The sequence below is a fragment of the Anomaloglossus baeobatrachus genome, chromosome 5 (genome assembly GCF_048569485.1).
Source record: "Anomaloglossus baeobatrachus isolate aAnoBae1 chromosome 5, aAnoBae1.hap1, whole genome shotgun sequence".
Taxonomy (NCBI): Eukaryota; Metazoa; Chordata; class Amphibia; order Anura; family Aromobatidae; genus Anomaloglossus; species Anomaloglossus baeobatrachus.
The window spans coordinates 130,402,004-130,425,597 of NC_134357.1; the positions used below are offsets into that span (position 1 = coordinate 130,402,004).

At 49.5% G+C, this 23,594-nt stretch overlaps 1 protein-coding gene across 3 annotated transcripts in view; it reads right to left on the reverse strand.

Annotated features, from left to right (window-relative positions):
- PSD (pleckstrin and Sec7 domain containing) overlaps positions 1-23,594 on the reverse strand; it is a 700,060-nt gene that overhangs the window by 220,292 nt on the left and 456,174 nt on the right. For all 3 annotated transcript variants that reach the window (XM_075348899.1, XM_075348896.1, XM_075348897.1), the window contains one exon: positions 1,778-1,867. In XM_075348899.1, coding sequence (XP_075205014.1) covers positions 1,778-1,867 — 90 coding nt within the window. The remainder of the gene's footprint in view (positions 1-1,777; positions 1,868-23,594) is intronic.

Sequence of the window (23,594 nt, forward strand, 5' to 3'; positions counted from 1 at the left end):
GTACCCCCTTGTGCTGTATGTACCCCCTAGTGCAGTGTGTACCCCCTAGTACAGTGAGTACCCCCTAGTACAGTGAGTACCCCCTAATGCTGTGTGTACCCCCTAATGCTGTGTGTACCCCTTAATGCTGTGTGTACCCCTTAATGCTGTGTGTACCCCCTCATGCTGTGTACCCCCTCGTGCTGTGTACCCCCTCGTGCTGTGTACCCCCTCGTGCTGTGTGTACCCCCTCGTGCTGTGTGTACCCCCTCGTGCTGTGTGTACCCCCTCATGCTGTGTACCTCCTAGTACAGTGTGTACCCCCCAGTGCTGTGTACCCCCAGTTGCTGTGTGTACCCCCTAGTGCTGTGTGTACCCCCTAGTGCTGTGTACACCCCAGTGCTGTGTGTACCCCCTCGTGCTATGTGCCCCCTAGTGCAGTGTGTACCACCTAGTGCAGCGAGTACCCCCTAGTACAGTGAGTACCCCCTAATGCTGTGTGTACCCCTTAATGCTGTGTGTACCCCCTAATGCTGTGTGTACCCCCTCGTGCTGTGTACCCCCTCGTGCTGTGTACCCCATCGTGCTGTGTACCCCCTCGTGCTGTGTACCTCCTAGTACAGTGTGTACCCCCCAGTGCTGTGTACCCCCAGGTGCTGTGTGTACCCCCTAGTGCTGTGTGTACCCCCTAATGCTGTGTACACCCCAGTGCTGTGTACCCCCTCAGCGCGGTGTAACCCCTCACTGCTGTCCGTGCCCCCCCTAGTGCTGTCTGTACCCCCTGGGTGATGTCTATGCCCCCCCACCAGTGCTGTCCGCACCACCTAATGCTGTCCATGCTGCCACCAGTGCTGTCCATGCCACGGTGAGTGCTGCCTGTGTCCCCCTTATGCTGTCCATGCTCCCCAGTGCTGTGTGCCACCCCTCAGTGCTCTTAACTCGCTACTGCTGTCTGTACCCTCCCACTGCTTTCTATGCTCCCCAGTCCGTGCTCTCCTATTGATGTCTATGTTCCCCCAGACCTGTCTGTCTCCCTAATGCTGCCACCCAGTGCAGTCCGTGCTGCCACCCAGTGCAGTGCGTGCTGCCACCCAGTGCAGTGCGTGCTGCCACCCAGTGCTGTGCATGTCCCCAGTCATGTCTGTGCCACCGCCAGGGCTGTCCATGCCCCCTACTGATGTATATGCCCCAGCCCCTCCTGTGATGTATATGCCCCAGCTCCTCCTGTGATGTATATGCCCCAGCCCCTCCTGTGATGTATATGCCCCAGCCCCTCCTGTGATGTATATGCCCCAGCCCCTCCTGTGATGTATATGCCCCAGCCCCTTCTGTGATGTATATGCCTCAGCCCCTCCTGTGATGTATATGCCCCAGCCCCTCCTGTGATGTATATGCCCCAGCCCCTCCTGTGATGTATATGCCCCAGCCCCTCCTGTGATGTATATGCCCCAGCCCCTCCTGTGATGTGTACTCCCAGTGTCTCCTGTAATTTATGCGCCCTGGCCCCTCCTGTGATGTGTATGCCCCCAGCATCTCCAGACAGAGACAAACCTGGAAAAGCAGCTGTGAGAAACAAGATGATCAATATCACCGAACATTACAATCGCACCAAAGAGAAGCAGCTCCGGCCACCACAATAGGGGTGAGTTAATCGTTTGACCAAATATAGCAGGGTTATTTTTCAGGTTGATAATGTTGTGCGGCCCCCAAAGGTTAGTAGGAAATTCCAAATGGCCCCCGGCAGTAAAAAGGTTCCCCACCCCTGCTTTAAATATACCACTAATATAAATAGTCTTACCTTGAGAAGTTCCCGTGGAAAGTCTTTTCCTCCATTTAATCCTTCTAGGTTTCCAATGAACTCAGAGCAAGACATCCTTTTACCAATGTTCTGAAAGGGATAAGTATTTTATTGTTTTTGTGTGTGAAATATTTTCTGGGATGAGAACAGAAGAAATGATTGCCCTTCAAAGCAAAATAAAGCCTGATAGTCCACATAATGGCATTTCCCACCCAATCACCTGTCACATTATAATAATTGTAGAAGAATACAATGAAGTCGGATCCATAACTTGGGATCATAAAAAAAGTTTACAGTAATAAAGGAATCCAACACTTTGGCCCCAATTCATTGTTCACACCGGTGATGAATCGGGTCCTTCGTGTTAGATAATAGCAATCATTTTTATTTGAAAATCTGGTAAAATACCTACTCAGCTGTCTGTCCAACTGATATTTGATATAGATTAGCCAGCCTTAGAGATGAGCAAATTTGATTTGTGATTAATCAAAAGTACTGCAAAGCCTCCAATTAGCCTAACAAAATATGTGTGACACACTGACTGTATCCAACCTTTTTAAGCCATTTAACACAATCTTAGGTATGTCAATGGCCCTATTAACAAAGGCTTCCTAGCCGAAACGGACGTTGGGGCAGACGTCATTCTCGCCAGCACCTTCAACCCTGATTCTGCTAAGGTGAGTAGAGATGAGCGATGTTCGAGGCTCGGGGTTCGCCAATTTCATGTTCGAGGGATTTTGGGGGGTGTTCGAGACGAACTCGAGCCTTTTGCTAAAAGTTCGACAGTTCGAGTAACGTTCAAGAACGGTTCAATCAACAAAAGCGTGGCTTTTCACAGTAAGGCTATGTGCACATGTTGCTATCTGCATGTGTGACGCCCTGGCACAGCCAGGTTGTCACAGAAAGAGTTAATCCTCCTTGGTAATCTGATCTCACACCGGTGCAGCCAGACAAGCACAGCCCCCAGTGTAAGGGAAAAGCAGAGGAGAGGGGAGGGGCTGGAGCAGAGAGTGTGTGGAGGGCAGACAGGACAGAGGTCTGGAGTTAGCTCCCAGGCTGGGAGTGAAGCGTTCTCCAAAAGGGCCGGGGCAGGCCATAGTGGGGAAGGGGCCAGAACAGGTAGCCGGAGCCGGGCGGTGGCCCCTCGGTACCTGGGTACCCGGATCACTACAGGGGAGTAGATTCCCCGTTCCCGGCTGAGGAGAAAGAGGAAGAGAGAGAGGAGAAAAAGGCACTTTGCTGCAGGGAAGGAAACAACAAGGGCTGCTGCACCGTGTGAGGGACTCTAACACCCCCGTACCGGAGGCCGCGGACACTGGCAATTCTTAGTTCACCAGTGACTCCGTGTGACTTTCTTGTGAGTACACCCGTGCCCTTGGGCACCGCACTGCAGCACTGCGCCCTGCTCCCTGCTTACCCCATCACCGGGCCCCGGGACAACCAACCCCCTACCCACGGAGGGGAGAAATAACATCTAGCTGCTCCATACCATCGCTCCCGGGATCCCCGTCCAAAGCAGCGGTGGTGTTCCAACTTCACCACAACCGTGGGTGGCGTCACGGACAATCTCTCTTAACAAATCCCCTTTTACTGTGGAGCCTGGGATCACAGACCGGGTCACGCCACCGTGATACCCACAGAAGTGACCCTGTGGCCCTGATCTGAGTACCCCTGGTCCCCGGGCGACACATTTGGCGTCACGAACAGGATCGAACCCATCCAGTTACCTGGAGGAAGTGCGCCTTATTCTGGACTGTCAGCGGTGATCCGCTGCAAAAATCTTAAAGTCGCCATCTTTGCCGCCATTTTGGGCGCGAAAATCTCCCGCCCAGCACCTTCTTCCCCAAGCGGCGGGTGCGAAAAAGAGGCTCCGCCCCCTGAGAACGCGGGCGGAAGTGAAGCTCCGGAGGACCGGAAGCGAAAGAGAAATTTTAAAAGCTGCTGGAAGGACTGCTCCCGAGTACCAAGGGGGAGCAGAAAAAAGGAACCGCAGCTTATGTGACAAGGACTGTAAAGGCAGGGACGCCAGGACTCTGCCAACATTTTGTTCCTGGAGAGGCCGCCGCAGCGATGCACCGACCCGTTACCCCTGTTACCGGTAGCGGAGCCCGCAGCGTCTGTTGGGGAGGACCCAGACCTGGGGTCCCCAGGCCTCACCTTTGTCACCACCCTGCCACCGGCCCCGGTAGTCCGCCCGGCCGCGTCGGAGATGACGACGGCTCCGGCAGTCCGCCCGGCCGCAACGGCAGTGAAGTACCGGTCCCGTTGACCAATTTGGGGCTGTTCCTGGACTGGGGTCAAGGGGTGCTGCCTGGGTTTTAGGGGCAGCACCAAGGCTAGGTTGTTTGGGTGGGTGACTAAAGGACTCGTTACGTTGCTATTATTGAAAATGCATGTGTGAAAATGTTTAAAATGTTTTATTCTTTTCCAGTTTAATAAAATGTTGGTGCCTCGACGGCCCGAGGACGGGCCGTGTTTTACCAAGGGGGTGTGTGACGCCCTGGCACAGCCAGGTTGTCACAGAAAGAGTTAATCCTCCTTGGTAATCTGATCTCACACCGGTGCAGCCAGACAAGCACAGCCCCCAGTGTAAGGGAAAAGCAGAGGAGAGGGGAGGGGCTGGAGCAGAGAGTGTGTGGAGGGCAGACAGGACAGAGGTCTGGAGTTAGCTCCCAGGCTGGGAGTGAAGCGTTCTCCAAAAGGGCCGGGGCAGGCCGTAGTGGGGAAGGGGCCAGAACAGGTAGCCGGAGCCGGGCGGTGGCCCCTCGGTACCTGGGTACCCGGATCACTACAGGGGAGTAGATTCCCCGTTCCCGGCTGAGGAGAAAGAGGAAGAGAGAGAGGAGAAAAAGGCACTTTGCTGCAGGGAAGGAAACAACAAGGGCTGCTGCACCGTGTGAGGGACTCCAACACCCCCGTACCGGAGGCAGCGGACACCGGCAATTCTTAGTTCACCAGTGACTCCGTGTGACTTTCTTGTGAGTACACCCGTGCCCTCGGGCACCGCACTGCAGCACTGCGCCCTGCTCCCTGCTTACCCCATCACCGGGCCCCGGGACAACCAACCCCCTACCCACGGAGGGGAGAAATAACATCTAGCTGCTCCATACCATCGCTCCCGGGATCCCCGTCCAAAGCAGCGGTGGTGTTCCAACTTCACCACAACCGTGGGTGGCGTCACGGACAATCTCCCTTAACAAATCCCCTTTTACTGTGGAGCCTGGGATCACAGACCGGGTCACGCCATCGTGATACCCACAGAAGTGACTCTGTGGCCCGGATCTGAGTACCCCTGGTCCCCTGGCGAAACACATGCGTCCCTGCGTCCCCAGCACAATCCCTCTCTCTTTCCTACTCACCAATCATGGGCGCCTAGCTGCATGGCTGTCACAAATCTGCAGTGTCTTTTCCTGTTTTGAAAATGGCTGCTGCTTCATTATTCAATCAGTTATTCCGTGCTTTCCCCGCCCACCGGCGCCCATGATGGGTTGCATATCCAAAAAAGAAAAGTCCACAGCACCTGGGTTGCAGTCAGACACGTCCCCACGATGAGTGACAGCTGTCTCACTGCAACCAATCACAGCCGCCGGTGGGTGGGTCTATATCGTGCAGTAAAATAAATAAAAAAAAAAATGCGGTTCCCCCATATTTGAAACCAGCCAGGATAAAGCCGCATGGCTGGAGGCTGGTATTGTCAGGATGGGGAGCGCCACGGTATGGGAAGCCCTCCAGCCTAACAATTAACAATATCACCCAGCAGCTCATCCCGAATTGCCCTGGTGCGGTTGCAATCGGGGTAATGATGAGTTAATCATGCCAGGTGTCTCCCCGAGACACCTTCCATGATTAAACTGAAAGTGAAAGTAAAGAAACACACACAGCGAAAAATCCTTTATTTGGAATAAAAGAAAAAAAAGCCTATTTCACCATTTTATTAAAATCCCCAAATACCCCTCCAGGTCCGACGTAATCCACACAACACTGTCAGCTCTGCTAGCTCTGCTACATGATGATGACAGGGAGCGATCTGCGTCCTCTCCACGTAGCACCTGAAATGAACCGTGCTGTAATCTGTGACTTCAGTCTGCAATGCAGAAGTCAAGATTACCAAATCTGAGTATGCTTTTCAGTAGAGCTAGTGGCTGAATGGTTAGAGTGCCTAAGGCTAAGTTCACATTTCCGTTGATTTGTATCAGTCACATGCGTCGCTTGACGCATGTGACTGATGCGCTGTTCAACGCTGTACAACGGATGACAAAGAACAGAATTCTTTGTCGGATTCCGTTGTGTGCGGGGGGCGGAGTTCTGGGGCGGAGCCGAGCGGGGGGCGGGGCCAGGCGCTGAGGATGTCAGTGGAAGTGCTGCGGTCTGCATGGCTGGGGACAGGTGAGTGTATCTGTGAGTGAGTGAGTGTGTGTATGTGCATGTATGTATGTATGTATGTATGTATGTGTGTGCACATGCAAAGTGCGGGAGGGGGCGGAGCCGAGCGGGGGGCGGGGCCAGGCGCTGAGGATGTCAGTGGAAGTGCTGCGGTCTGCATGGCTGGGGACAGGTGAGTGTATCTGTGAGTGAGTGAGTGTGTGTATGTGCATGTATGTATGTATGTATGTATGTATGTGTGTGCACATGCAAAGCGCGGGAGGGGGCGGAGCCGAGCGGGGGGCGGGGCCAGGCGCTGAGGATGTCAGTGGAAGTGCTGCGGTCTGCATGGCTGGGGACAGGTGAGTGTATCTGTGAGTGAGTGTGTGTATGTATGTATGTATGTATGTATGTATGTGTGTGTGTGTGTGCACATGCAAAGTGCGGGAGGGGGCGGGGCCTAGCAGGGGGCGGGGCCAGACGAGGGTGTCAGTGCTTGTCTGCATGGCTGGGGACAGGTGTGTGTGTGTGTGTGTACATACATGTGCGGAGTGCGGGAGGGGGCGGGGCCGAGCGGGGAAGTGTCGGCCTCCCTGCACACGTAACCAGCCTAAATATCGGGTAACAGCAAAGCACCCGATGTTTACCTTGGTTACCCGATATTTACCTTGGTTACGGGCCTACACCGCTTAGCGCTGGCTCCTTGCACCGTAACCAGGGTAAATATCGGGTAACCAACCAAAGCTGGTGACGTGTGCAGGGAGCCAGAGAGCATGCGCAGCGAAATCCGACGGATCTCGCTGCTCAAAAAACGTTACATGCTGCGTTCCCCCCGCCCGGCGGTCAGTCATTCCACGACTGATCAGTCGGGCGGAGGGTGCAACGCAGCATCATCAGTCACAATCCGCTGCTCATACAAGTCTATGGGAGCAGCGGAATCCGCTAAACGGATTCCGCTGTTTACAAGAGCAGCGGATTGTGACTGATAGATTTTAGCGGAAATGTGAACTTAGCCTTAGAAGCATTAGTTCACGAGTTCTATCCCCAGCCGTCCCGGTAAAAAATGTAATTTATTTTAAATTAGAATTATTTATTTTTAAATATAATTTAATTTAATTATGCACTGAGGGGAGGAGCCGGACATCAGCTGTGAGCCACACCTCTAAAATCGGAGCAGTTCACGGAATGAGGCTGCATTGCTCTCTCTCTTTCTCTCAGTCAGTCAGTCAGTCTCAGTCAGTCAGTCAGTGTCAGTCAGTGTCAGTCAGTGTCAGTCAGTGTCAGTCAGTGTCAGTCAGTCAGTCTCAGTCAGTCAGTCAGTCTCAGTCAGTCAGAGTCAGTCAGTCAGTCAGTCAGTCAGTGTCAGTCAGTCAGTTTCAGTCAGTCAATCAGTGTCATTAAGGAATAACGTTTGGAACTCCATTCTATGTCTGAACTGGGTGCAAAAAACCTAAAAAACATCACTATGGGGAGATAAGGTATGCACACCAGTGACTATGGAAGGGGAATACATGGAATAGCAGAAACTGCTGTGTGAATACTGACATGAAAAATTCAATAGCTATTTGTAAGAATGAAATGTGAAAAATGGAACCTGCATTACTGCCATGAATATATGAATAAAGAGAAATTTAGCTACTGAATTGATCAATGCAGAAGAGCCCCAACACTACGCCAAAGTATTTCTCTACGTTGGGGTCCCTAGCTTGTGTGTGTCCTCTCATGCAGTTAAAAAACTTACCGTGTATGGGACGCTGAGACCCAGGCTATATATGCGTATAATGTGGATTGGCAATAGGTGTGTATGGGGAGGGTTCACAAACGAAAAACTACTAACATTAAGGAATAACGTTTGGAACTCCATTCTATGTCTGAACTGGGTGCAAAAAACCTAAAAAACATCACTATGGGGAGATAAGGTATGCACACCAGTGACTATGGTTCAGACATAGAATGGAGTTCCAAACGTTATTCCTTAATGTTAGTAGTTTTTCGTTTGTGAACCCTCCCCATACACACCTATTGCCAATCCACATTATACGCATATATAGCCTGGGTCTCAGCGTCCCATACACGGTAAGTTTTTTAACTGCATGAGAGGACACACACAAGCTAGGGACCCCAACGTAGAGAAATACTTTGGCGTAGTGTTGGGGCTCTTCTGCATTGATCAATTCAGTAGCTAAATTTCTCTTTATTCATATATTCATGGCAGTAATGCAGGTTCCATTTTTCACATTTCATTCTTACAAATAGCTATTGAATTTTTCATGTCAGTATTCACACAGCAGTTTCTGCTATTCCATGTATTCCCCTTCCATAGTCACTGGTGTGCATACCTTATCTCCCCATAGTCAATCAGTGTCAGTCAGTGTCAGTCAGTCTCAGTCACTCAGTCAGTGTCAGTCAGTCAGTCTCAGTCAGTCAGTCAGTCTCAGTCAGTCTTAGTCAGTCTCAGTCAGTCAGTCAGTCTCAGTCAGTCAGTCAGTCAGTTAATCAGTCAGTCTCAGTCAGTCAGTCAGTCTCAGTCAGTCAGTCTCAGTCAGTCAGTGTCAGTCAGTCAGTCAGTATCAGTCAATCAGTCAATTAATCAGTCAGTGTCAGTCAGTCAATTAATCAGTCAGTATCAGTCAGTCAGTCAGTCTCAGTCAGTCAGTCAGTCTCAGTCAGTCAGTCTCAGTCAGTCTCAGTCAGTCAGTCTCAGTCAGTCAGTCTCAGTCAGTAAGTCAGTGTCAGTCAGTCAGTGTCAGTCAGTCAGTCTCAGTCAGTCGCTCAATCAGTCTCAGTCAGTCAGTCTCAGTCAGTCAGTCTCAGTCAGTCAGTCTCACTCAATCAGTCAGTCTCAGTCAGTCAGTCAGTCTCAGTCAGTCAGTCAGTGTCAGTCAGTCAGTCTAAGTCAGTCAGTCTCAGTCAGTCAGTCAGTCTCAGTCAGTAAGTCAGTGTCAGTCAGTCAGTGTCAGTCAGTCAGTCTCAGTCAGTCTCAGTCAATCAGTCTCAGTCAGTCAGTCTCAGTCAGTCAGTCAGTCTCAGTCAGTCAGTCAGTCAGTCTCAGTCAGTCAGTTAATCAGTCAGTCAGTCAGTCTCAGTCAGTCAGTCAGTCAGTGAGTCTCAGTCAGTCAGTGAGTCTCAGTCAGTCAGTCTCAGTCAGTCTCAGTCAGTCAGTCAATCTCAGTCAGTCAGTCAGTCTCAGTCAGTCAGTCAGTCTCAGTCTTAGTCAGTCTCTCTCTCTCTCCTCTCTTCTCTCTCCTCTCTTCTCTCTCTCCTCTCCTCTTCTCTCCTCTGTCTCTTCTCTCTCCTCTCTCTTCTCTCTCTCTTCTCTATCTCTCCTCTCTCTTCTCTCCTCTTCTCTCTCTCTTCTCTCTCTCTACTCTCTCTTCTCTCCTCTTCTCTCTCTCACTTCTCTCTCTCCCTCTCTCTCTCTTCTCTGTCTCACCCTCCCTCTCTCTCTTCTCTCTCTCTTCTCTCTCTTCTATCTCTCCTCTCTCTCTTCTCTTCTCTCTCTTCTTTCTCTCTCTCTAATACCTGGCGATGATCAGCTGATGTGGTCACCTGACGGAATCAGCTGACACTATAAGTCGAGCGGTGAGGCCGGCTTTTTACTGCCCGGTCGGCTAAACTATCAGCTGATGCTGTCGGACAGGAGTCTGCACAGAAGTGTGTAGTTTTTTGGTTTTTTTTGCACTGATGCATCATCTGATTGTATAAAAGCCTTTTATAAAATCAGCTGCTGTGTCATGTGATTCATGCCCTTGAACCAGACACATCATCTGATCGCTTTACCTTCCAGCAAACCGATCAGATGATATTGGATCCGGATTGGACGGCACAGGACCCTTGACCCAGTATTACTGTGGAGGGGGGTTCTTTATTTCAATAAAGATGGAGTCACTAATTGTGTTGTGTTTTATTTCTAATAAAAATATTTTTCTGTGTGTTGTGTTTTTTTTTTTTCTGTACTAGAAATTCATGGTGGCCATGTCTAATATTGGCGTGACACCATCAATTTCGGGCTTAGGGCCAGTTGATAATATACAGCTAGCCCTAACCCCATTATTACCCTGTGAGCCACCCGTCACCAGGGCAGGTGGAAGAGTTGGATACAGCGCCAGAAGATGGCGCTTCTATGAAAGCACCCTTTTCTAGGGTGGCTGCGGACTGCAATTCGCAGCAGGGGTGCCCAGAAAGCTTGGGCACCCAGATCTGCGGATTCCAATCCCCAGCTGACTAGTTGTACCTGGCTGGACACAAAAATTGGGCGAAGCCCACGTCATTTTTTTTTAAAATTATTTCATGAAATTCATGAAAAAATTAAAAACAAAAAGGGCTTCCCTATATTTTTGGTTCCCAGCTGGGTGCAAATAGGCAGCTGGGGGTTGGGGGCAGCCCGTAGCTGCCTGCTGTACCTGGCTAGCATACAAAAACATGGCAAAGCCCACGTAATTATTTTGGGGGGCAAAAAACTCCTGCATACTGTCCTGGATGGAGTATGCTGAGTCTTGTAGTTCTGCAGCTGCTGTCTGTCTGTATGCAGGAGAGCAGACAGCAGCTGCAGAACCAGAAGACTCAGCATACTCCATCCAGGACTGTATGCAGGAGTTTTTTGCCCCCCAAAAAAATGACGTGGGCTTCTCCATATTTTTGTACGCTAGCCAGGTACAGCAGGCAGGTACGGCTGCCCCCAACCTCCAGCTGCCTATTTGTGCCCGGCTGGGAACAAAAAAAATAGGGAAGCCCTTTTTTTTAATTGTTTGATAAATTTCATGAAATAATTAAAAAAAAATCGACATGAGCTTCGCCACATTTTTGTGTCCAGCTAGGTATAACTAGGCAGCTGGGGAATGGAATCCGCAGCACAGGTTGGCCTGAGATTTCTGGGCCCCTCTGCTGCGAATTGCAGTCCGCAGCCGCCCCAATAAATGGTGCTTTCATAGAAGCGCCATCATCTGGCGCTGTATCCAACTCTTCCAGCAGCCCTGAAGCCGGGTGGCTTGCTGGGTAATAATGAGTTAATACTTGCTTTGTTTTACTAGCTAGTATTAAGTCAGAGATTCTAATGCCAGGAAGTTTGACCCGGCCATTAAGAATCTCCAATAAAGGGTTAAAAAAAAAAAGACACCACACAGAGAAAGAATACTTTCATAGAAATAAATACACAGACACACTTAAAGACTCCATGTTTATTACTCCCTGTCAGCCCTCCACGATCCATGGTCTTCTGTCTTCTTTCTCCTTCAACCCATGCAGCTCTGCTACATCACACAGCACTGCATGGGAGGAAGAACGCTGCTGCTCCTGTGCAGTCTATTCACTCAGTGAGAGTGAGCAGAGGCTGCAGGCTGTAAGCGGTGACGTATCCGCTGACAGGCGGGTTGCTATAGCAATGGTGATCTCCGTTATTGACCGGCTGTGGCAGCCGGTGAATAATGGACTGGGGAAGCAGAATGGGGAAGCTGACCATGTGCCAGAGCATTTTACCTGTATACGGAAATGCTGGAACAATCACCGTGTACCGGAGAGATGCAATGACAGGATCTACCTAGCATGACGTCATAGCTATTTGACCAGTCTGTAGCCAATGAGATAATAGACACGTGACTGGTCACATGCTTTTTTTGACGTCACGGACGGTCCTATCATCAGTTCTGGTTACCGAGAGGATGCAGCGGTTATCGGAAGGAAAAGCGGCGGGAGACAGAGTGCAGGACGCGTCTCGGGGACCTGTAAGTGTAATGGCAATGTTTATTAACTGTATGTGTACATTTATAATGTGTTTTTATGTGTTTGTGTTTGCCTGCCATTGGTTTCAATGGGTCTCGAGAGGTTCATCGAACGGCTCGTCGAGCCGAACTCGAACGGGGCATCCGTTCGACGAACCGAACCGAACTCGAGCCTTTAGAGGCTCGCTCATCTCTAGAGGTGAGTTCCAAAGGCTTTTCAACTCTGCCTCCAAATATAGGATCATTATTGGTCCCTATATATATATATATATATATATATATATATATATATATCTTGACATTTTGGTCACTTTGGTCTCTTCCTATGTATATGTGCTGATCAAGTGTTTACTTTTACTATAGTATCTATTTTGGTTACATAGGAAAGTACACCAGGCCTTTCCATCTTGCCTTCATTTTGGTTCTCCCCAAGCAGATTTACTCATTTTAGTGCCTATTTTGGTTGGGTGCTATGAGTATTATTGGGGTACTTTATTATCGTGTACTGTTTTTTAAGAAATATTAATTATTTTTTCCGGATTGTGCGCCCCCTGTATGTTGTCTGTGTAGAACACGCTGTCACTTGCACCTTCTTTGAATAAAGATCTCTCACTATTCACCAATGGGCATTTGATCACATTTGTTTTTTCTCCTGTTTCTTTTTACTACTTTGTAGAGAGTCCTTTGCAGGCAATGACTGACTAAATTCTGAAAGCCATAAATGTCACCAAACGCTGGGTTTACTAATTTGTGATGCTTTGCTGGCCTTTTCTTCAGCTGACTTTAGTTGTTGCTTCTTTGTGGGTTTTTCTGCCCTACGTTTTGTCTTAAACATGTGAAATGCATGATCGATGGTGTTGAGATCAGGTGACTAAGCCATTGCAGAATATTCCACTTCTTTGTCTTAAAAAATTCCTGGCTTACTTTCACAGTAGGTTTTGGGTCATTTTCCATCTGTAATGTGAAGTGCTGTCCAATCAATCTTGTTGCATATGGTTGAATCTGAGCAGAAAGCATAGCCCTGTACACTTCAGAATTTCTCTGGCTGCTTCTGTCTCCAGTCACATCCTCAATAAACACTAGTGACCCAGGGCCATTGGAAGCCATGTATGCTCGGTCATCACACTGCCTCCACTATGTTTTTACAGATGATGTGATGCTTTTGATCCTGAGCCATTCCAATAATTTTCCAAATTTTCTTCTTCCTATCATTCTGGTACAGGTTGATTTTAATTTCATCTGTCCAAAGAAGGCTTTTCCAGAACTGGGCTGGCTTCTTTAGATGTTTATTGGCAAAGTGTAATCTGCCCTTTCTATTTTTGAGGCTGATTAAAGAAAGCCATGGACCCCATAGGGGGGAGGGGCGACATGACCAGAGGGAAGGGAGGGAGTGAGGGGTTAATAAAGTGAATTAAAGGGCATTATGGGCCCTTATAGGGGATTGGTGGAATAGGGTCACTGTAGGGTGGGGAGGGGGCTAGTATATAAACTATAGGGGAGGGGTCTTACCTTCCTTGTGACTCCGGACAGTAAAGGATTCAGACCTGTCCAACGGCGTGGCGGACCTCCAGGAACGGGACAGGACGATCCGATCAGCGATGGCGGTGCACGGGGCCCAGGCAGTGCAGTCCCACTTCAGGGCTGCCTGGGTTTCCCCGTCGGCACCTGCCCCTTGTCTCCCCCTCGGCCGCGGGCGGCGTTCCAGGCCCCCCCCCCCCATCATCAGGTATTCTCCGGCCGCAGGGGGGGCAAGGAGGCCCAGTGAGAGCCCCCCTCGGGACCCTCCGCGGCGGGGCGGGCAGCGGCTGCTTCCAGCGTCTGCCCCGGCCGCAGGGAGGAATCTCCGGCGAGGCCGCGGCGGCCGCAAAGGGGGCGTGGCCAGCCCGGGGCCTTCTCCTGATGTCGGGCCTCGGGCTGGAGTGAGGAGCCCAGCGGCGTCTCCCGGCCGGGAGCGAGCCCGGCGACGATCTGAGGCCAGCGGCGGCCTGGACGGAGGCGGGCCCGGCCTGGGGCCTACTTCCGGTCCCAGGCCTCGGGCTCAATTACCAGGCCAGCGGCAGCCCGGGACCGGGGGGCGTGCCCAGCGGTGATCGGAGGTTTGAGAGGGGGCGTGCCCAGCCTGGGGGGCCTGCTCCTGGTGACAGGCACCCTGCGGAGGGACACGGCCCTGCGGCAGCTTCCAAATGGGAGCGGGCCCTGCAATTGAATGAGGCCAGCAGTACCCCCCGTGGGTGGCGGGGGGGGCTGGGCGCAGGCAGCCAGCGGGGGGGACCGGTGTGTGCAGGCGGCACCCGGATACCCGTGAGGCTGCGGGGAGCAGGGGGGACGGCAGGAGCCCTGCGGTTCCTGCCAGGTCCCTCAGGTCATCAGTACTGCGCCCGGCAGCAGCGGTCTCCCCCTCCCGGGGAGGACCCGGCGGGATGCCACGGTTGGGGCCCCTGGAGGGCTGGAGGCGACGGTGGGGAGCCCCCTGAGCTCAGGGAGAGGCTCCTCCAAGAAGAGGATTCGCTCAGCGGCGGCCCGGGGGACAGGACGGTCTCGCGGGCTGTCGCCGCACAGGAAGAGACGGATGCTCACCGCCAGTGCCCACGCGGCGGCCCAGGAGGGCGGCCGTGGTGGAGGGGAGGCATCGGCTGCGTCCCCTGGAGCTGGAATGGTGGAGGACGACTACAGCGAGGAAGAAGAGGGAGCCCTCAGGTCGGGGGGACGAATCTGACGAGCAGATGGCGGAGGACGTCGCGGTTCCAATTTCCATTTCTGCGCCACGGTCGGGTGAGCTAGCCGTGGATTCGGCATTGCTTGCGGCGCGGGGTGCTAGTTTTGGGGAGGTGGCTGCGGGCACGGCAGCGCCAAGGGGGGTCAGCATTGCTTAGTCAGTTGCTGGGCTTGTTGCAGGGTTGACGCGCGCGCCGGCGGCAGCAGCGGCCTGGACGGGTCGACGGTGGAGGGCGCAGCGTCGGTCAGCAGCGAGGCGGCGCCGGTTGGGACGGGTGCGGTTGGTGGAGTAGTGGAGCCCGCGGGTTAAACAGCGGTAGAACAGGAAAATGGGGATGAGGTGGTGCGTTTGGCGGATAGGGTTCAGTTTACGTGTGCTTTGAGGGACCGTTAGGGGCTCACCTCCAGAGGGAGGTGAGGGACAAGATTGGGAAGGGGGAGTATGTGAAGGGGAAAAGGAGCCGGAGCATTGCTCGGCTCTGTTTGACTAGCGGGATGCAATGGGGGAGGCGTATCGCATGGCTGCGGTATGATGTGCAGTTTAGGCGGCGGAAGGCGTTGCGGCCCGGCATTCGGTGGGACCGTGAGGACATTTCCTTAGGGATGCGTTGAATGGCGGCCCCGAGCCTACCCCTCCCCCCCCCCTTTTCATGGCGGCGCCGGGGGGAGCGGGAGCCAGGCCCTCGGGTACCCAGAAAAGGGATTGTGCTGGCAAGTTGGCGACGGCCGGTGCACATTTGGGGCAGCATGCAGGTTCGAGCATGAGTGCTCCGGCTGAGGGGGGACGGGTTTTGGTAAAAGGGAGGACGCCAGTGAAAATAGGGGGCAATGGCGCCATCTTTTAAATAGGTATCCGGGCGGGGCAGCGGCGTCCATTTTGCGGTTTGGTTTTTATACGGTTTTCTGATTTCGTCGGCGGTCGAGGCATGGCCTCCGGTTTGTCGTACTTTACGGTCGGCAAGGGACCACCCTATGGTTGTGGGTGGGAAGTTGGGGACAGAGGTTGAGTTGGGCAGGATGGGGGGGTCCATTTGAGAGCCCGCCGTGCAGTAATCTGGTGGTGTCCCGGTTGGGGGTGGTGCCAAAGAAGGAGCCGGATAAATTTCGGCTCATCCAGCATCTTTCATTTCCGGGGGGGTCGTCAGGGAATGATGGCATCGCGCTAGAATTGTCGGCAGTGTACTACGTCTCGTTTGACAAAGCGCTGGACTTGGTGCGGGCGGCGGGATGCGGTGCATTGATGGCAACGGTGGATGTAGAATCGGCGTTTCGTTTGCTGCCGGTGCATCCAGAGAGCCAGCACCTTCTGGGTTGCTGGTGGGGTGATGAGTTTATGTTGATCATTGTTTGCCTATGGGCTGTTTCAATTTCTGGTTTGTATTTTGAGGCGTTTAGTTCCTTTGCTGAGTGGGTGGTGCGGGACGTGTCTGGGTGTCCTCCATTATCCTCTATCTAGATGATTTTCTTGGTGTCGGTCCGGCGGGATCCATGGTTTGCGCTGGCTCGTTGTTCGCCTTACAGAGAGTGGCGGATAGCTTTGGGTTCCCGTTAGCACAGGATAAGTCGGAGGGGCCGGCGACGGTTATGCGGTAATTTTTTGTTTTCTTTGGGGACTGAGATTGACTCTTTGGCTATGGAATGCAGGCTGCCGGAGGGGAAGATGGTGGCCTTGTGGTGTGTGGTAGCAGCAATGCTGGCAGCACGGAAAGGGCGGCTGAAGGTGGTGCAGTCTTTGCTCGGGAAGTTTGAACTTTGCGTGCAGGATTATGCCAATGGGGCGGGTGTTCGCCAAGATTTTGGCGGCAGATAGGGTAGGCGTACGGTCCCCGGTGCATTTTGTGCGGGTCACGCGGGAGATCAAGGAGGATTTTCTGGTTTGGGATGTTTTCTTGCAATGTTTTAACGGCCGAGCCTTGTGGTTGAAGAAGGTGGTGCCCAATGGTGTGCTAGAACTGTACAGGGACGCGGCCGGGTCGGCAGGTTTCGTCACCACTTTTTTCAGGGACATTGGTACGTTGGGAGGTGGCCTGAGGAATGGCGGCAGGTTGGTCTGGTTGGGAATCTGGCCTTGCTGTGGTTATTTTCGATCGTGGTGACGGTGGAATTGTGGGGGGGTCGCAATTTTCGGGATGTAAGTGTGCGATCTCTGCGATAATCAGGCGGTGGTGCATGCGATGAACAGCTTGTCAGCAGAGTCCGGACCGGTAGTGGCTTATCTGCGGCATTTGGTGCTCAAGTGTTTACTGTGGAACGTTCATGTGGTTGCGAAACACGTGGTGGGGGTTGATAACGGGGTGGCGGACGCTTTATCTCATTTCCAGTCCACAGGTTGTGGGAGTTCATGCCGGGGGGCAGACGAGATCGGAGCAGTGTCCAGAGGACTTGTGGAGCCTGGTGAGGCATTGATTGCGGGTTCATTAGGAATTCGGTGAGTAGCAGGAGATGCTGGGAGTTATGTTTGGTGACGGGCGAGCAAATTACTTGTTGGCGCTACTGGCACTAGTGAGCGAGGATTTCAGGGCTGGGAAGTCAGCATCAGCAGTGATACTTAGGGTGGCGGCTGTGGCCTTTTTTGGTTGAAGGTCAGGGGTGAGTGGGGCGTGTCGCGGAATTTTGGGGCGGCAGGCCTTGAAGGGTTTTTCGGAAAAAGGGCGAAGGAGCGGGACACTAGGTGGCCCATTTCTTTGGTTTTGTTACGGCAATTGGTGGACGGTTTGCGGGAAATTTGTGTCTCAGTTTATGAGAGGGTGCTTTTGAAACGGCTTTTGTGTTAGCCTTTTTGGGGCGTTGGTGAGCCCTTCCGGGTTCAGGGGTGGTGGTCTGATGTCCGAGGTTGTGGCATTGGTGGAACGGAGAGTAGAGTGTCAGCTTAGGCGGTCCAAAAAACAGACCTGATGGGTCGAGGCAGGTTGGTTGTGATGGATGCGTTGTGCCCGGTGCAGTTGGTGAGGAAGTTTTGCGGCTTGGGGGCGGTCCTCCGGGCCTGCTGTTATGGCACGTGGATGGGTCTTGGTTTGTCTCGTTACCAGTTTGTGGCCGTACTGAGGAGTTGTTTGCGCTGTGCGGGGGAATGCTCGGGAGATTACGGGCCTCATTCCTTCAGGATCGGGGCGGCTGCAGAGGCTTCGCGTTGTGGCCTGGGTGATGACATGGCGGGACTAATCGGTTGGTGGGAGTCTTATCGTTTTTCGGGGTTAGGTGCGCCCACAGTTGTTGTCCCAGTGAGGGCTTTATGGAGTAGTTGGTTGTGACTTTGTCGGGGTTTCATGCTAAAAAATTGGTGTTGGTGGGGTTTGTTTTGGTAAAAGTTTTGGTGGTTGTAGGAATCTGCCTGATATGGATTCTGGGGCTCTCCTTCGTGTTCTGGGGGGCCCGTCGGGCCGATGCTCGCCTGAATGGTCGGCAGTTGGGTGGACAGATCGCTTGCGTTGGTCAAGTGGTTCGGTGTGCGGGGCTTGGAATGGAGCGGGGCGTGACGGAGTTTGAATACTATTGCAGGGTGGATAGACCTCCGAACGTGTTGGTTTTTGCACGTGGGGGGGGAAGTGACTTGGGAGTGCGGGCATCACGTGATTTGATCTGGGACATCAAGATGGATCTATTGCGTTTATGGACCAGGTATCCGGGTTTGATAGTGGTATGGTCGGATTGTGGCCACATTGGTGTGGAGGGGGGCACGGTCAGTTGAGAAGCTGAATCGCGCCCGGGATCATGTGAACAGGGTGGTTGCGCGTTTCGTGCGGAGAAACGGCAGTAGTGTAGTGTGACGTGCGGATCTGGAGTCGCCGAAGTGGCAGTTTCGAAGGGGTGATGGGGTTCACCTTACTGAGATTGGTTCTGATCTATGGGCCTTGGGTTTGCGTGATGGTGGAGCAAGCCTTGGGTGTGTGGCGGGTCCAGGCCACGTAAGGTGTCACGTGTCCTGTCCTGTGGCGGGGGTAGGTCTGGTCCAGAGGCGGTTGTAAGGGATTGGTGGCTGGACTGAGAGGCACTGTCTTGGTATGGTGTCTCCGGGTTCCGGTAAATTGCAGGCACGGGGTTCTGCAAGGTTTGGGGGGTATTAATCCACGGGGTGATTAATACCTCATCTCTGGGTCGGAGTGTTGCGGCCAGGGATATTGGTGGAGGAAGTGGTTTCTGGACCGGGCCTACATGGGGTTACATGTACAGTTATTATTTATGTGTTACCTATTATTTGTTTGGGGTCGCCCGTTGGACGGCGCCCCCTTGTGTTAGTATGTTAATAATAGGTAATAAAGGCTGCTGTGGCCAATTTGTTTAACCAAGTCACATGCAGTCGGTGTGTTATTTATTAGGTTAAGTGGGTATACTAACCATCACGACCGGAGAATCCTTCCTCAGTGGTCAAGAAAGCCATGGACCCCATAGGGGGGAGGGGCGACATGACCAGAGGGAAGGGAGGGAGTGAGGGGTTAATAAAGTGAATTAAAGGGCATTATGGGCCCTTATAGGGGATTGGTGGAATAGGGTCACTGTAGGGTGGGGAGGGGGCTAGTATATAAACTATAGGGGAGGGGTCTTACCTTCCTTGTGACTCCGGACAGTAAAGGATTCCCGCCCACCCGCCCTTGTGTTTTTGCGAGTTCGTTTTGGCTATGTTTGTTTATAAAAAAAAAAAAAAAAAAAAAAAGAAAACAAAATGAGAAAATGGAATGATGCGGTTTTAAAAAAAAAAAAAAAAAAAAAACAAAAAAAAAAAAAAAAAAAGGGGAATACAGGTTAAGAGTCGTATGTTCTGTCGCAGCAGCGGGGGTAGGTCTGGTCCAGAGGCGGTTGTAAGGGATTGGTGGCTGGACTGAGAGGCACTGTCTTGGTATGGTGTCTCCGGGTTCCGGTAAATTGCAGGCACGGGGTTCTGCAAGGTTTGGGGGGTATTAATACACGGGGTGATTAATACCTCATCTCTGGGTCGGAGTGTTGCGGCCAGGGATATTGGTGGAGGAAGTGGTTTCTGGACCGGGCCTACATGGGGTTACATGTACAGTTATTATTTATGTGTTACCTATTATTTGTTTGGGGTCGCCCGTTGGACGGCGCCCCCTTGTGTTAGTATGTTAATAATAGGTAATAAAGGCTGCTGTGGCCAATTTGTTTAACCAAGTCACATGCAGTCGGTGTGTTATTTATTAGGTTAAGTGGGTATACTAACCATCACGACCGGAGAATCCTTCCTCAGTGGTCATGGTTTGCACCTTCTGGTGAACCCTCTGTATTTGTTCTTATGATGAAGTTTTCTCTTTATGGTAGACTTAGATACTGAAATAGAGAGTGTTCTTCGCTTGGGTGGATGTTGTGAAGGGGGTTTTGTTCGCCATGAAAAGGATTCTGCAATAATCCACCACTGTAGTCTTTTGTGGACATTCAGACCTTTTTGAATACCCATGCTCACCAGTGTGCTCCTTTTTTTGCTGAATATGCCAAAAAGTTGATTTAGCCATGTCTGATATTTATACTATCTCTCTGTTGGATTTCTTCTTTTATTTTCAGCCTAACAATGGTCTGTTTTTCTTCCATTGAGAGCTCCTTTGACACAATGCTGTGGGTTCACAGCAACCGCTTCCAAATGCAAATGTTACACCTGGAGTCAGCTCCAGACCTCTTACCTGCTTAATATAGGATACATTAATGAGTAACTAGTCCATGCAGCACATTCAAAAGCTTTTGAGATAATTATCCAAATACTTTTGAGTCCTTCAAAAAGAAGCAGCTACATATTAAAGAGCTGTAATTGCTAAACCCTTATTCCAATTAGGATGTGAATATCCTCAAAATAAAGCTGAGTCTGCATTTTATTCCTATATTGATTATATAACTGTGTCTTGACTATGCTTTTGTAAATAGCTAAAATGCCAAACCTTGTGTCACTGTCCAAATATTTCTTGACCTAACTGTGTGTTAATCAGAAAAAAGACTGACTGGAACACCTATATGTGTGAATTAGGTGCTAGCTTAAAAATACAGGACTATAATAAAGATAATAAGCTGCACACTAACCACTATAAAAATATAAAGATGAAAAATGGTAAAGCATTACTGTTATAGGGATACTATGGACAATGAAAAATACATTTAGCTTTCTGGAGAAAATGAAATACATGAAAAATGGTATTGCAAAAACTGCTATGAATATTTGAAAGTAGTAGAGATATTTAGCAAATGTATTGATCAATGCAAATTAGCCCGAAAACCAACGTTGGTTGCAGGAAAAAAAAACAACACTTTTTTGGCTTTCATATTGTCCTAAATTTTTCATTTTTCTGATGAGCTGTAGTTTTTATTGGCACCATTTTGGAATATAATTACTTTTTTACACTTAATTTTTGTAGCTAATATTAACAAAAAAATCATCAGTTATGGTATAGTTTTTCTTCTTTTTTTGTAAACTGCATTAATCATACAGGATGAAAGTATATACCGTATATAGTTTTACAGTACAGTGACTTTTTGCATGGGGATTATTTTTTAACAGATAAATAATAATAATAATAATAATAATAATAATAATAATAATAATAATAATAATAATAAAATATTAGGATTATGTTTTGGAATAACAGTTAAACGGATAATCTCAAGTTGTCTCTTTAGCAACTCATGGCTCTAGGGTCTCCTTACTTCATGGTTGCTGGAGGGCTGGGATTCCTTGCATAACAGCTCTGGTGAGTAGCTTCATTTTGTTATTGTACATTTATGGTCCTTCAGTGTTTGTTCTAGTCTACACTGTTATCACTATATTTACATATAGAAATAACTGGGCACATGGCTCATGCAAATGAGATCTGTCAATAATAGTTCTGCTTTGGAACATGTTGATGCTGGAGGCCAGGTGATTGTAATTATGCAGGACTGATAAGAGCAGATTGGTCAGGAGCTGCAATGGTGGTGGATGAAGGGGAGTAACTAACTTCTGTATAGAAATCAGTGGTCTACAGAGAGCTAAGATGTTAGGAGTTAATTCCTCTTCTGGAATGTAACTATTGCATGCACTCAACAAGGCTCTTGTGTCCGATCTCCATGGAAACAAGCTGTACATTATGTAAGTTAAAAGTTGTCATAGCATAAGAATGACAGCAGAAAGGAAAAACAAGTCTATTTTCAACTTGCTTTTTTGCATGATTTCTAACTAAAACAATTTAATAGCATGAGAATACCACTTTAAAAAAATCTTTTTACAGTGTTTATACTTCCCAAAAGGGAACTAAAACATACAATTGTTTGAGCGCATTAATAATAAACTGTGCATCCTATATTGCAAAGTTTATGTAACTTGTCAATGCTTTTCAATTAGCCTATTAGTCAGCCAATGGGCTGGATGAGGAACCTTTGATTTCAAGAAATGTCCTGCAATCTGTACTTACAGTTACAGCCATTTGCAAAAAGGGGCTAATAGAATTGGATATCGGCCTTTTTAGATGCCATTTTGGAAAATGTTGTGGGAGTCAAAGGAAGAAATGTATTCGATAATAGCTTCAAATATGTTTAGTTATAGGTTGATGAATACAAGGAAGACCTTAGGATCATCTGCTATTAAGATGGTAATTCTAAGATACTAAGGGACTAAGGGCATTTAAGCTGATACTAAAGAATGTATATTTTGCAAACAACCAATCCTGGCAAAGCATAATCCTCTTGCAATAATCGTTTTAAGAGGAGGATTATCATCTAAGATGCTGGGCAATGAAAAAGTGTCAACAGCAATGTTGCACTGTCTATGTGGTTATCACTTCATTACCATGGAATGGACCTCATCAACTTCACAATTTCTTGATGAACCTGTAAAAGAATCTAGCCGATTTTAAATAACAATTCTGCCCCGGGGCATTGGACTCTTATATTTGCATTTTATGAATAGAACGCATGGACCCACTGATAATTCTAAATATCTTAAACATATTCTATGTTGAAAAGGAGATACTGGTTTTAATACATGCTATGAACAATAGTCAAATTTTTCATCATTACAATTATTAATTATCATATATACAGTCATGGCTGAAAGTGTTGGCACCCTTAAACTTGTTCTTAAATTAGTATTTCTCCCAGAAAAATATTGCAATTACACATTTTGTTACACACGTTTTTTTTCCTTTGTGTGTATTGGAACAACCCAAAAAAAAGCCCCAGAAAAAAAAGACATAATATCACACAAAACCCCAAAAATGGGAGATACTAAATTGTTGGCCCCTTTTCAAAATTGTACGTAAACAACTTTGTTTCAAGCATGTGATGCTCAACCAAACTCACAAGTAACAGGTATGGGTAATATGACAATCACACATGAAACCAAATAAAAAAGAGAGAAGTTGACTCAATCTTTGCATTGTGTGTCTGTGTGGGCCACACTAAGCATGGAAAACAGTAAGAGGAGAAGAGAACTGTCTGAGGACTTCAAAACCAAAATTGCTGAAAAATATCAACAATGTTAAGGTCACAAGTCCATCTCCAGAGATCTTGATGTTCCTTTGTCCATGGTGCACAACATAATCTAAAAGCTTACAACCCATGGCACTGTAGCCAATGTGAACGAAAGAGAAAAAATTAAGGAAAGGTCGCAGGATAGTTTGGATGGTGGATAAGCCTTTCCAATCAAGTTCCAAAGTTATTCAAGTTGTCCTGCAGGGTCAGGGTGCATCAGTGTCAGTGCAAACTATCTGTCGACCTTTGAATGAAATAAAACACTATGAGACCCAGGAGGACCCCACTGTTGACACAGACAAAAAAAGCTGCACTGCAGTTTGCCAATACATATGTGAATAAGTCAAAATCCTTCTGAGAATGTGTCTTGTGGACAAATAAGACCAAGATAGAGGTTTGTAGTAAAGCACATTATTCTACTGTTTACCAAAAATAGAATGAGGCCTACAAAGAAAAGAACATAGTATCTGCAGCCACATATGGAGGAGTTTCAAAGATGTTTTGCGGTTGTTGTGCTGCCTCTGGCACTGGGTGCCTTTACTGTGTGCAATGAATCATGAAATCTGAAGATTACTAAAGGATTTTGG